The 14,269-nt window shown below is 38.0% G+C and overlaps 1 protein-coding gene across 2 annotated transcripts; it reads right to left on the bottom strand.

Annotated features, from left to right (window-relative positions):
- Window positions 1-1,352: 1,352 nt before the first annotated feature.
- Window positions 1,353-12,690, bottom strand: LOC110039437 (GTP-binding protein BRASSINAZOLE INSENSITIVE PALE GREEN 2, chloroplastic). 2 transcript variants are annotated; one of them, XR_002295520.1, is made up of 4 exons: window positions 11,403-12,690; window positions 3,466-3,633; window positions 2,118-2,522; window positions 1,353-1,559 (listed from the first exon to the last, which is right to left on the bottom strand). XR_002295520.1 is itself a non-coding variant. In XM_020744491.1 (3 exons), exons 1-3 carry the CDS (start codon window positions 12,639-12,641, stop codon window positions 2,181-2,183), a joined length of 1,749 nt encoding a protein of 582 aa, XP_020600150.1. In that variant the 5' UTR covers window positions 12,642-12,690; the 3' UTR covers window positions 2,048-2,180. The 2 variants fall into 2 exon arrangements, 1 of the variants encoding a protein (XP_020600150.1); XM_020744491.1 differs by lacking the exon at window positions 1,353-1,559 and having other exon boundaries at window positions 2,048-2,522.
- Between the last annotated feature and the right edge of the window lie 1,579 nt (window positions 12,691-14,269).

The raw sequence follows: 14,269 nt of genomic DNA, 5'->3' as shown, positions 1-14,269 counted from the left end.
CTACAATCGTGTCCGGGACATTGACGTGAATGACCTTTCGAGACTGCAGTGAAGGGTGGTCCCCACATTGAAGAATGCTTCGGAGATGATCTTCAAGACATGAAAAAGGTTCTTCGCCAGTTGGATGAAGTACATCATTGGGAAAGGAAATAGAGGCTCGGTGTCTTAGAGTTGAAGACAATGTCGAACTGGACTTCGCTTCACACAAACGATGTCAAACTGATGCGTGCTAAAAAATTCGCAACGGTTGAGGAACGGACTATCGTCTTAGCGTTGTACGAAAGTTCAACACACGCATAAATGAAAAAGAAACAAGAGGTGATGACTCCGGAAATTTTTACGTTGAAAACCTGTAAAGGGAAAAACCACTGGGCCTAGCCCAATTGCGGAAATCCACTACTGAATTGATGATTACAGAAATTTCTTATCCCACAGACGGGAAAATGGTAACTATATTTTTCAGATTACAACGCCACTGACGGCGTCTAGTTGGTGGTGATCGATGGTGGTCAGTGGTGGTCGATGACGGTTAGCAGAAGTCGACGATGGTCGGCAATGGTAGTCGGCGGTTAGCGGTGGTCGGCGATGGTCGACGAAGGAGGTCGACAGTGATGTTGAGCTTTCGTCATGACTTTGAATAAAAAGTTGGAAGCTTTCGTCATGAATTTGAATTTTAATAGAGATTTACATACATGCCAACGTAGGGTCCATTTGGTGCGGTGGTAAATTTTTAGCTTAGTTCTAATTTTAAGAATAAAAAAGTTGTAATAGACATTACAACCTTTTAAACATCATATTATTTTTTAACAGCTTCACAATTACTTTTTAATAAGTTACAACTACATTCAACCTGACCGATAATTTTTATATATTTACATGTATAACTCTTAAATTTTAGTGCTTATTTACACAATATTTTAATATCAATCATCAAACTATATGCCTCAAAGTCTACATTTTATTTTCAAATAAATTAATAATAATAATTTATTTGATATGATGCCTAAGAGTTTAGTATCATACACATGAACATTAAACTTTGTGTTTAATATTTAAATACATAATAATAACATGACATATATGTAAATCTCACTTCTTAACAAAGTTAATTTATAAAAAAACTCTTTTTTCATCACATAATCTCTGAAAAACAGCAAAATAAACTATAACAAAACAGAAATATAGCAGCAGTTTGTAAAATAAAACCATAAAAAATCAGTATTTTTCTTACAGAATTGTTTTTTTTTTACAGCAAATAAATAAAAATTAAGGAGATTTACACAAACCACTCAATTCTTATGTATTTACAACCTACACTTCAATTTTTACATATATACCAACTAAATTTTGCTTCACATCTATATCAATCAAGTCTTTCCTATCACATAAAACACTACCATTTTAACTTTCAAAAAGTAAATTGCAAATTTTCATACATATGCATGTAAAGATTGAAGTTCAGATGTTTGATTGTGTAAATACATAGGAATTGAGCCCTATCTATGTAAATAAATCATCCTAACAAAATTGCAGTTTTCCATTCTTGAGCCTCGCTCCACGAAAAAATATTACATCAGTACTACGCACATAGAAATAACGTGCGTAGCCAATGAAATCACGCCACGACACCCCACGCGAAAGGAAAAAAAAAACGACGCAGTAACACAGAGAATATTCCCCCCTGTGTTATTCATGTGTTATTGCGTCTTATTCATGTGTTATTGATGTGTTATTATAACACCAAGAATATTCTCAGGACACAATAACACATGAATAACACACAATAACACATGAATAACACAGAAAATATTCCTGACAGAGAAAAAAAGGGCGCAGTAACACGGGGAAATATTCTCCTCCGTGTTATTCATGTGTTATTTTGTGTTATTCATGTGTTATTGATGTGTTGTTGCGTTATTATAACACCAGGAATATTCTCAGGACACAATAACACATGAATAACACACAATAACACATGAATAACACGGGGGGAAATATTCCCCATGTTACTGCGCCGTTTTTTTTCTCTGTCGCGCGGGATGTCGTGGCGTGATTTCATTGGCCACGCACATTACTCTACGTGCGTAGTACTAATGTAATATTTTTTCTCGCTCCACAGCATTCCAAACTGAATAACAACTAAGCTTTCAAACTCTGCATCAAACATCAATAATGACACATTAGCCCAATTTCATATTCTGCAAATTCTTCTTTTTAGCAGGTCTATTCTGTCTTTCCTTGCTGAAAATACTATCAGCCTTAGAGACTATCTTCGAAGCAGTGAACCCAGCTTCCTCGAATATTTTGGCTTTTTTCGTGATCAACGAACTCCGTGAGACGACATCGATTCCATCATACGTCCACACAGACAGCAAAGCTTCGCCCTTGAGACAGACAGCAACCCAACCGAGTCCAGCAGCTGCAATGTCGGTCTTGCTCTCATCCCAGCTATCCCCACTCACTCTGAACTCAGTTCTCGCCAATTTACCGAGTTCGGTGACTCGATTAGCGCCGATGGGCGGCTGAAGTTGTGTTCGTATCGAGAGAGAAAAGAAAGATTAGATTACAATGATATGTTAATAGTGTTTATAAAGTAAATGAAACAAAGATCGTTCATGCTGATGCAAATGTGTAATGACGACTGTCAAAAAAAAAAAACTCGTTGTTTGCGAAGAGATTACTTAATTTACGAAGAAGCGGATGTTTGATTCGTTCGTCAAAAATGAACAGTCATCTTGAATTTGTTTTTTCTTAACAAGCTAATGCAAACATAGCACACAATTCTTATGTATTTACATAACTCACACCTAAACTTTCATATTTATACATACAACACTCAAATCTTTAATATCACCTAAGAAAATAGTACTATTACCACTTTTTTGAAGTTAAATACACCTCTCCATGCAAAGATTTAAAGCAACAAAATGCTATGCAAGCAAATATGACATTTTAGATGTGAGATATGTAAATAGATAAGAATTGTGTGCTACAAATGTAAACAATTCTTATGTATTTACGAATGTAATCCCCTAAACTCTCATATTTACATGCATAGCACTTACATCTTTAATATAAAAAATGCTACTATCACGTACTTTTTTAAAAGCAAAATACGCATTTCTCATGCATAGATTTGACACCAAAGCGGCATAATGTATATATGAAAGTTTTAAGTGTTATATTTGCAAATACATAAGAATCATGTGGTATGCATGTAAATTTCCAATTATATATTATTAATTCTTTTTTTTTCAGGTTTATTAAATGGTCAGTGAGCAAGTCAGATGGTTCTAGCATATTCAAAATTGGTGCACGTTCAGCTCGAATTTGAATATGCCGAACACGAGCATAACGTTCATGAACAATTTCAAGCACGAGCGAAATATGAGCACACAAAAATTTTAACTCGCCAAACACACGAAAAATCTTAACTCGTCGAACACGAACGCACAACAAGCTCACCTGCAACTGGCGACCGAAGTGATCTTCCATCATTATATGTGAATTTTGTTGCTTCCCCATGTGAAGTGGAAGAAGGGGTGAAGCCCATACTGTAAGATAAATTGAATCAGCAGAAGATTCCTCCACATCAAGCCTCATTAGCCCACCAATATGAACTGAATGGCCTACCTGTCCACAAAATCAATATGGAAAACATTTAGAAGGGTCATTTACATATATTCCACCAAATTTTTATGTATCCACATATCTAACAGATAAACTTCACTTTTTTTTTACATTTATACCACTCAAAATCATTCATATCACATAAAAAATGCAGCAATTTTAACTCTTAAAAAGTGAAATAGTTTTTTCATGCATAAGTAAAGTGGTATGTATGTAAAAATTAAAGTTTAGATGTTCGATATGCAAATACATATGAATTGAGTGGCCGCATGTAAATCTTCCATTTTAGAATGTTACTGCAGTATCTAAGAATATCAAAGGTTATGGAAATTAAATAAAAGAATTGCTTGTTTTCAAATTTCAATAAAAAAATCTCATGAAAAAGAAAGAAAAAACAACTATAAAAGGAAATGACAAATAAATTGTACATCCTAAAGTAGCTCTCCTAAGCTTACCTAGAAAGTTCACATGTAAATGGGCCTTATGGCCCTGTTTGATCAAGCCTTTACTCCATAATACAAAGTGTTGTCATGCGCTTAAAGCTTACATCTAATAGATTGTACTTGTCAACCACATCCATTGAAGTGATAACCATAAGTGTTATCTTTCAAGAGAACTATGCAAGCTCCTTCGCTGAGCTTCCCTGTAATCATCAAGCTCCTTTGCGGAGCTCGCCCACATTCATTGAGCTAGTCTTCTGAACTCGCCTACATTTGTCTTGCTTAGACCGTCGAGTTCATCTACCAATCCTTCAAAATTACCCGAGCAACAAAAGGAAGATGACTCTAGCACATCACTTTCAATGCCCACTTATGAATCACATGACAATGAAGGCAGTATTTTTCAACAGAAATCTCGGATAGGCCCTGTGTAGTATGGCCTATAATGTAGCATTTCTTTATTATCTTACTCATTCTGAAGCTCTACGAGGGTAAGAACAACCGAGGGAGCATATAAAGAGAAAAAGGGGGAGAAACTAAAGCTCTCTCTTCACCCCTCTACTTATCTCACAAGGTCACTCTCCATATTGTATGAATTCACGAAACATACAAGACCCCGAGTCTTAAAAGGGTTCAACATCCTAAAAGATTCGATAAACGTGGAATTTATATTCTAATCCAGCAAGGAGATATTGGACGCGAAGGAGAAGGAAGAGAGATGATAGACTACACCAAAGAGTACGTGTCACAACAAATGAATGAATTTGCATAATATATGAAGTCGATGATAGAAGAGAGGTAAGAGGCCTCAAGGATCCAATCCGGGGATCATCCTAGAGACGAACCTAAAGCCCGCGATGATCAAGCTTGAGGCGATTAAGGGAAGGATATTTTAACTCTGCCAGTGTGACCAAATCAGCTGCTCCAATTCACCCGCCCATTACCTTCACAGAAGTTGACCTGCCTAATGCAGGAATCCTTTAATGTCGCGATCGAGGTCACCGTATTGATAGACAACAACTAAATTGAGAGGATGTTGATGAAGAGAGGATGTTGATAGGCGAAATGAGCTTTATCAACATCCTCTTTAAAAGATTTTTGACAAGATGAACATGAAAAATGCTTAATTAACACATAATACTGGTCCTCTATATGGGTTTATATGAGAGAGAAAAGAAACCCGTGGAGTCGTCTCCCTACTAGTAACTTGGGAATAAAGAGACGAGCTACGGCAGACTTCATACTGGTGGATGCCCCAACAGCTTATAACACCATCTTCGACAGGCTTATACTCAACGCATTCAAGGCAATGACTTTCATTTACGACATAGCTGTCAAATTTGCTAGGAGATGAGAAATCATCATCATTCGAGGAGACTTAGTTTGATCTTGAACATGCGACTTGTGAGCTGTAAGGGATGTATGAAAAGATCTGCTCCAACTCATCGCGAATAGGGAGATCAGCCTGGATGCTACTGAGACAACGAAGCAGATACATGTTTTAGAAGAAGAGTCGGAAAAAAAAAAAAAAACCTTTCCAAATCAGTTCAAGTCAAGTTTAAGTGAGGAATATAGGGAATGATTAATCTCAGATTCTCAACTATACAAGATCACCACGACGCATTTGCTTGGACCGCTGATGGGATGCCTGGAGTCAACATCAACCTTGCTTGGAACCAGCTTAATATCAATCCTGGCGCCAGAAAAATCAGGCAGAAGATGAGAGTTGTGGCTACTACATTGCTTGAACCTATCCAGCGAAAATTCAAAAACAACTAGACATTAACTTCAACCATGAAGTACAATATCCTGACTGGTTAGTGAACATGATGATGGTGAGAAGACAAACAGCAAAAGAAAGATGTGCATAGACTTCACCAACTTAAATGCAGCGAAAGACAACCATCTTTTATCTTGCCCGAGTTGATTCAATCTTAGAACATTCGATTATGAGTTTTTTGTACACATTCTCAGGATACCATCAAATTAAGATGCAGTCCACTGATGCTGAAAAAAAGAACTACTTTTATTACTAGAGGGATGTTTTTATTACAATGTAATGTCTTTTAGCTTAAAAATGTCAAGATTATTTATCAGAGACTGATGGATATTGTATTCAAATTTTTTTTTAAAAAAAGGAATATTGATATGTACACCTATGATCTCCTAATTAAAAGCAAGTCGCTCGAATAACATAAAGAGAATTCGAAAGAAACTTTTAATATTCTGAAACAATTTAAACTCAACCCACAAAAATACACTTTTGGGGTGAGCTCAGGAAAATTTCTTGGGTGTTTGCTTACATCTGAAAGAATAAAGGCAAATCTTTAAAAAGTACAAGTCATTCTGAATATACCACCATCAAAGAATCTTAAAGAGTTACCAGCTTTTACTGGTCGTATTGCAACTCTGAACAAATTCCTTTCAAAATTTGGTGATCATGTTCATTGTTCTTCAATATAATAAATAAATCCAATCATTTTGTTGGATGGGAGAATGAGACTTGGCATTTTAGCAGCTAAAAGACTTATTATCACTGCCTCCGTTACCTCAAGCTAAGAGAGGAACTATTCATTTACTTTGAGTTGGCAAAGAAGCAATCAACTCGATCTTGGTCCGTGGGGAGAATAAGAAGCAATTTTATTGTCTATTATGAGAGTAATGTTTTATGTGGATCAAATTGAGGTATACAATCATAGAGAAACTTGCATTAGCACAAATTATCTCCGCCAGACAATTGCACCCTTATTTTCAAGCCCATGTTGTTCACATGATAACTGACGGTATTGCAACCCTGAACAAATTCCTTTCAAAATCTGGTGATCATGTTCATTTGTTCTTCAATATAATAAAGAAATCCAATCATTTTGTTTGGATGGGAGAATGAGACTTGGCATTTTAGCAGCTAAAGACTTATTATCATTGCCTCCTTTACCTCAAGCTAGGAGAGGAACTATTCATTTACTTGGAGCTAGCAAAGAAGCAATAAACTCGATCTTGGTCCGTGGGGAGAATAAGAAGCAATTTTATTGTCTATCACGAGAGTAAAGTTTTATGTGGATCGAACTGAGGTATACAATCATAGAGAAACTTGCATTAGCACAAATTATCTCCGCAAGAAAATTGCACCCTTATTTTCAAGCCCATGTTGTTCACGTGATAACTATGATAACTGACGGTATTGCAACCCTGAACAAATTCCTTTCAAAATCTGGTGATCATGTTCATTTGTTCTTCAATATAATAAAGAAATCCAATCATTTTGTTTGGATGGGAGAATGAGACTTGGCATTTTAGCAGCTAAAGACTTATTATCATTGCCTCCTTTACCTCAAGCTAGGAGAGGAACTATTCATTTACTTGGAGCTAGCAAAGAAGCAATAAACTCGATCTTGGTCCGTGGGGAGAATAAGAAGCAATTTTATTGTCTATCACGAGAGTAAAGTTTTATGTGGATCGAACTGAGGTATACAATCATAGAGAAACTTGCATTAGCACAAATTATCTCCGCAAGAAAATTGCACCCTTATTTTCAAGCCCATGTTGTTCACGTGATAACTGACCAACCACTCAAATTGATATTATCAAGGCCTGATCATTCTGGAAAAATATTGAGGTGATCAATCGAATTGAGGGAGTTCAATATCTCATATGTACCCAAAATGGCTATTAAAACCCACGTCGTCACTGACTTCTTAGCAGATTTCTAAGAAGGCTTAACCCACGACGAGACCAATATCTAGGATAAGCTTTGGATATTATTTGTGGATGAAGTTTTTAGAACCCAAAAGAAATGAGAGGGTATGGTCCTGCAGAGCCCTCAAGAGCATATTTTTATCAATCTATACATATCAATTACAACGCCACAAACAATCAAACAGAACACGAGGCATTAATCGTTGTATTGAGATTTTCATCAACAATTGAAGAAGACAACTCCTTGTAAAGTCGGATTCACAGCTGGTGCTTAACCAAGTTAACAAACTATGTGAAGTACAGGACGATATCCTCATAAGTATATTGCAAAAACAAAGACATAAATTGAGAAGTTTCTTCGATTTCGATTCCAGGGGAAAAAATCTAGAACACAAAAGGCACATGACGTTGGACCAACCAACCATAGAAGAACCCAAGGTTTTAAGCATTGAGCAAGAGCAAGATCCAAGTCGGGTTGACCTGTAAAAGAATATCAGATTGCAGAAACCATCCCAAAAGGGATTAAGGACTCTCGAAAATTCAGATTTAAGTCGACACAATATCTGGTTACGATAATACGGCTCAAATTTACTTTAGTACATCATCCCAAAATTAATGGTCAAGTGGAAGCGGCAAATAAACTCGTCCTAATTTTGCTCAAGAAAAAAATAGAAAGTACAAAAATAAATGGATTGAAGTATTATCATATGTAATGTGAGCATTACAAAACTACACCTTATACTTCCACAAGACAAACTCCTTTCATTCTATCACATGGAGTTGAAGCCTTACTTTCAGTGGAATATGATGTACAAGAACGCCTCCTCTTCTTCTGCCTCTGTTGAATATAAAAATTTTTCTGTGCGGACTCCTGACGTAGCTTTACGTGCGGCGCAAGGTATTCCTAAGTTAGTTTCAGGTTATTTCTGGGTTATTTTCAATAATCTCGAAATAACCCAGAAATAACACACGGTTTATATTTTTGGGTTATTTTAGAATTATTGAAAATAACCCAGAAATAACATGAAAATAACTCAGGAATAACCTGCACCGCACGTAAAATTACGTCAGGTGTCCGGACAGAAAATGCGTGCCGTTGAATAATCCCATGCAACTGCTCCTCTTAGTCATCCATCTTCTCCTTGGAAATCTTTCCCATCGGAGCAAAGTCGAAGGGCGGTGAATTCTTGAGAGGAAAGGGGAAAACCACGAGAACAAAGTCTTCAACTCACAACATTCCACAAGCATAAATGTGATGCAACCCTTAAATATCACACGGAGAGTTAAACAAAAAAAAAAACTCTTCTTATAACCATCAAAATTAATATTGCCATTACTAACATTATATTTCCCTTATAACAACGTAACGATGTATCGACAAGGGCAACAAGTGTCCCCATAGTAAATTGTTTGATAGTTATTATATGACAATCCCAAAAACTCAACATCAAGATGTCCCATAAAATAGAGAAGTTTCAAACTTTTTGCATATTACTCCACCACTCTCAGGAGTGCAAACTTCCTGAGTGACTCAAATAAGTCACATATCTCGTACTTGTAAGTATTGCTGCCTTTAGTAATTTGGCAAGAAGTAATCCTCTTGAAAAATCTATGAGCCATAATCACGGAATGAGTTGCTTCTATCACCAAGAAAACGAAGGCTTTTGATTGAGAAACATTCTACGATTACTTGAGAGTACATGCAACTACTCCCTCTAGACGTAGCTTCTAACCCCCAAAATAAGGAAAGTCCAAGCTCAATGATAAATTCATGCAACTATTTTTCAAGGCATGGCCAATTAAGCTTACTAGTGGTGGAAAGCATCGTTTCGATCAAATATAAAAACATGTCTCCAAACAAACTTGATAGGGCAGAACGCTTAATGCAATTTTCTCATCCTTCTAGCTGTACATAGAGGTCACTTATCATTTTATTTTCTCATTCTCTCATTCTACTCACAATATTCTATCGAATAGCTAAGAGAATCGGAAAACTAAATGCATACCCTAACTAAGTTGCTAAGCAACATAAAAGCCCAAATGTTAAATGGGCCTCACAGGCATGATTAATCATGCCCAACAATTGTGCATTTAGTGGTATGACGCTGGCCAAATTAATAGTATTCATTAGTCATAACTTTGGAAGTGAGAAGTTGTAAAGCTCCTTATTTTGCCCAGAAGGATTCTGCGAGTCCCTCCAAAGTACGTCAGCATTCAAGCGAGCTTCTCAGAATGGGTCAACCCCACTTCAATCTTCAAACGAGTTCTTCCAACCAAACTTGTCTACATTGCCCGAGTTTCTATTCCATACTAGTATAGACTGGTGGGATCTTCTCACCGAACTCAATAACTAGCCGACTACATCACTGAGCTCGGGGAGCAGCTCTTCGAGGTAAAAGAAAGAGAATTTTTATCTATCATAATACATACCGTCATTTATTAGCACATGACTATCAACATCAGCAGTCTTGTTAACAACTCTGATCAGGCTCCGTACTACATAGACTATAACCTACTTTTCTGATTATTTTTCAGAACCATGTGCGGATACATAGGCTTAAGTATATAAATAAGGAGGGAGGGAGGGGTGATCTATCTCAAGCTCTGTCGTTTTATCCTCTTTGACCTGCACCCTCAAGGAACACCGGAAAATCCCTCGAATTATTCTCATTCCTTACTTAAGATCTCTCTTAGATTGTATGAGTTCACAAATTTAGCGGGATCTCACGTCTCAGAAAGATTCAAAAATATATATAGTGCTACCTTCAACTAGCATACAGTCGTAATAGATAGTGAATCTTTTGGAAAATTATATAAATTGAATGATAAGAAGAAATTATTCTCTTCACTGACTCAAGTCAACACAATTTCAATATATATTTAAATTGCATATTTAAATTACATATTAAACAAAGAAGTGACTCAAGTCAACAGAATTTTAGTATATTGAATTCCACTTAAATAAAAACATGTCATATATTGATTTATGTTTACTTTGTAGGTGTGAGAAACACTACAGCTTAGTAGAAACCATAACAAGCTATTATTACTTTCAAGATAAATTTACATATCTAACACATAAAGTTTGATATTTATGTGTAAAACACATTACTTGCATAAACATATCAAAATATATGCATAAAAAAGGTGTATTTCACCTAAAAATAATAATATTGGTGCTGAATTTGCTGCAAAGTTGAGGATTATAGTAAATTATACAAGTAAATAAGTACATTTATATACATAACACACAATTCCTAAGTATTTACAATCTAACATCCATACATTGAATCTTTACTGACAACATTCAAACTTTTTGCACCACATCAAAAATATCACTATTACTAATTTTTAAATAGTGAAATACATGTTTTCATGCATAATAAAGTGGTCTGAATGAAACAAAAAAAATCAATATTTAGATTTTATACAAGTAAATACATTGGAATTATGTGGTATATATGTAAATCTTCCCATTAAATATTAAAGTTTAGGTGTTAGATATATAAATACATAGAAATTATGTAATACAAATGACACCCTCATTCCTCAACAATGTGTGAAAGAAATCCCAAAAGTATTATAATATCAAAAGAAAAATCCACAGAAGGAAAAACAGGAGTATATAAAACTCACCATAATTCTATAGGTTCTTGGCTTAAGCTCCTTGCATATATGAACTAACTTCTGTTCCTCTCTGGTCAACCTCGTTGTGATCTGGTAGGGATGAAGTATCCCGGGAGTATCAAACAGCTTCGCCTGCCCGGAAAGCACCCCCTCGACCCTCACAATCCCCAACGTCGTTCCCGGCACAGGAGCCTCAGTCAACTGGGTCATCTTCCTCCCAACACACCTCGCCATGGCGTTGATCAGAGTCGATTTGCCAGCATTCTGAGCTCCAACAGCCCACACATTTCCCCTCGGCCCAGCAAACTCCGCCACCTGCTCCACCAGATTCCTTACTCCCCAATCCCTTACCGCGCTCACGAGATGCAATCCAGCGAGCTTCGCCGCCCCCAAGGTATTCGCCCGCCGCCGCACCCAGTTGTCGAGCATCTCCGGGGATAAGGAAGGAGGCAATAAGTCAAGTTTTGTAACGACCAGGATGATCCTGGGGAGGTTGGCAGGTTTATTCTCCTTCCAGGCGAGGGCGTTGCGGTCAATGGAGGGTGAAAGAAGCCGAGCGACTTTGCGGGGAAAGGAGCCGTCAAAGTCTGCCGCATCGACGACGAAGAGGACAACGGAGCGCGGGCCGGATGGGGAAGCCATCTTGGGGGCGACCATGAGGTCGAAGTCGAAGTCGGGGAGGAGGTTCTCGGCGGAAGGTTCCCTTACCCGGCCGTAATGGCGAAGAGAGTGGCAGCGAGCGCAAACCAACGGCTTGGAGTCTTCGGAGCTGGAATTTTCAGGAAGATGGTCGCGATTTCCTTCCGATAGCTCTTGGAGGTGGCCGGATTTGAGGGAGAGGGATGTTTCGGGATCGGAGGTGGAGGAGAGTGGAAGGGGGAAGATGGGGGCGTGGTAATCGGGGGATTTGGTAGAGGGGCGGGAGAAGAAGCCGGGAAGAGAGGAGTCGGAGTCCTGCATGTGGACACCGCAGCCGGGGCAGAGGGGGAGGGGGAGAGAGAAAGGGGGGAAATGGGGGTGGACGGCGTCATGGCATCCGCCGCGGATGAAAGCGAGAGAGATTGGAGAAGGGGAGGAAGGGGGTTGGGATGAGAAACGTCGGAGGAGCGATAAGATGGAGTTTGGCGGAGGGCAAGGCGGCGGAGGAGGGAGAGTGAGGCTGTAAGTCGGGGATGAGAGGGGAAAGGGGAGAGGAAGGGGACGACGCAGTTGGGTTAGGGGTGAGAGCTTTCGTGTGATTGAAAACATTTCCTTTCTTCTTGGACGCAGTTATGTTGGTTTGGGGAGTAGGGTTACGGTTTTCTAGAAGTGCACTCCAATTAACCGTGATAGGAAAAATATTATGTAGACTTAAACACGTCTTGATGATGGTCCAGATGTGATCACATCTATGTGTATAGTACGGCGGCACATACGGATTGTTGCATGGGTGAGTGGTCGCGGTAGACCACGGACTTGAAAATCAATTGTTAGCAATCGTGAGGACCCTTTGGGGGGCAAATTGGGGTATTCTCGTGCTCTGAGACCCATCTTATTTATTGAAAGAAGGGCAGAGAGGCTCTTCGTAGAAAAAGAATATATAGAGAAAAGCTCAAAAGCTCTCAACACATGATAATAGAAGATAGAGTGAAAAAAATGAAAAATTACATATTTTATTCTTGTTTTATAAGGGCTGTATAAGGTATTATGATCTTTTTGTATATCTAGACCTTTCGGTCAGCACGTTCTTATGTCGGCCGATTTAGTTATTTTTTGTTCGCTTTTATTTGAGTGGTCAGTCGGCTTTTGAGTGGTCGGTTGCATTGTCTGATTATTGTTCCTTGGTAGCCTGTGGTGATTTTTAAGGGAACTGTTGCGAGAGCTTTGTGTTGATGCTTGTAAGAATATTAGAGATGTCAGGCCTTTATTTGGTTGTTATCCTCAAAGTGATCAGCTTGGATGCATGTTCTTGGTTAGCATTGATGGATATTTCGATCAACTGACTGACCCTAGGTCAGCTAGAAACCCTTCAGTCAATCGATAGCCCTTAGGATGGCTGACGACCTTCAGTCGGTTGTGCTGCATATCAGTCGGTTTGGTGGCCTTCGGTCAGCCGAATTCGTTTAAACATTGTTGTTTTTCATCGCGGAAGATTCTCATCACCGTTTTTAATCTGGACTATTTGATTGTCTCGAGATTCGTGTATATACATTTTTGGTGTACATATTAAATTATCTAATTTTCTTGCTTCTTAATAGTGATAGTTGTCATAAGAACACAATAATTTTTAAAGCAATAATGAGTCTTAATAGTTAAAATTTAAACAATGATTAGACTCCCTAGATTTTTGTGCCCGTAAACACTATAAATAAGGTGCAGTGGATAATTCTCGACATCTTACGTTTGTTTCTCCTTGCGTCTGCTCAGCTTCTGTACATTTTTATGGAGAAGGTAGTTGATCTGTCACCCAATCTTGTGGACTGAGCAAAAATTTTGTCGCTCTCAGGTTGAATAAGCAACACCTATAGAAAGGCAAGTCGGGGGTGAATAAACAGTGTCGGCAGAAAGGCAAGCTGACCCACTTTTACCATGACTGGCGATAATTGTCACTTGATCGAGCTCCTCGACTGACCAACACTCAGCCGATCGCCTCCATCAGCTAAAATTCGGCCAGTCAATTATCAATTACAATTCAAATTATAATACATATATGACATTAAATCCTGAGGTAACGGTCGTTGTTTTAAAAATAGCCTTGGTTTTATTGTGAATTTTGATGTTTGGGGTGGGAGTTTCAAAAATAGATGAAATGGGTTGTTAGATTTGTAAATAGTAATGTTTTGAGTGTTATTAAAATAATTTTTTTGGGCATTAACATTCATACCACTCTATTCCTA

This window comes from Phalaenopsis equestris, unplaced genomic scaffold (assembly GCF_001263595.1).
Source record: "Phalaenopsis equestris unplaced genomic scaffold, ASM126359v1 Scaffold000002, whole genome shotgun sequence".
In the NCBI taxonomy this organism is placed as follows: Eukaryota; Viridiplantae; Streptophyta; class Magnoliopsida; order Asparagales; family Orchidaceae; genus Phalaenopsis; species Phalaenopsis equestris.
This window is presented reverse-complemented; position numbering and strand designations above follow the sequence as displayed.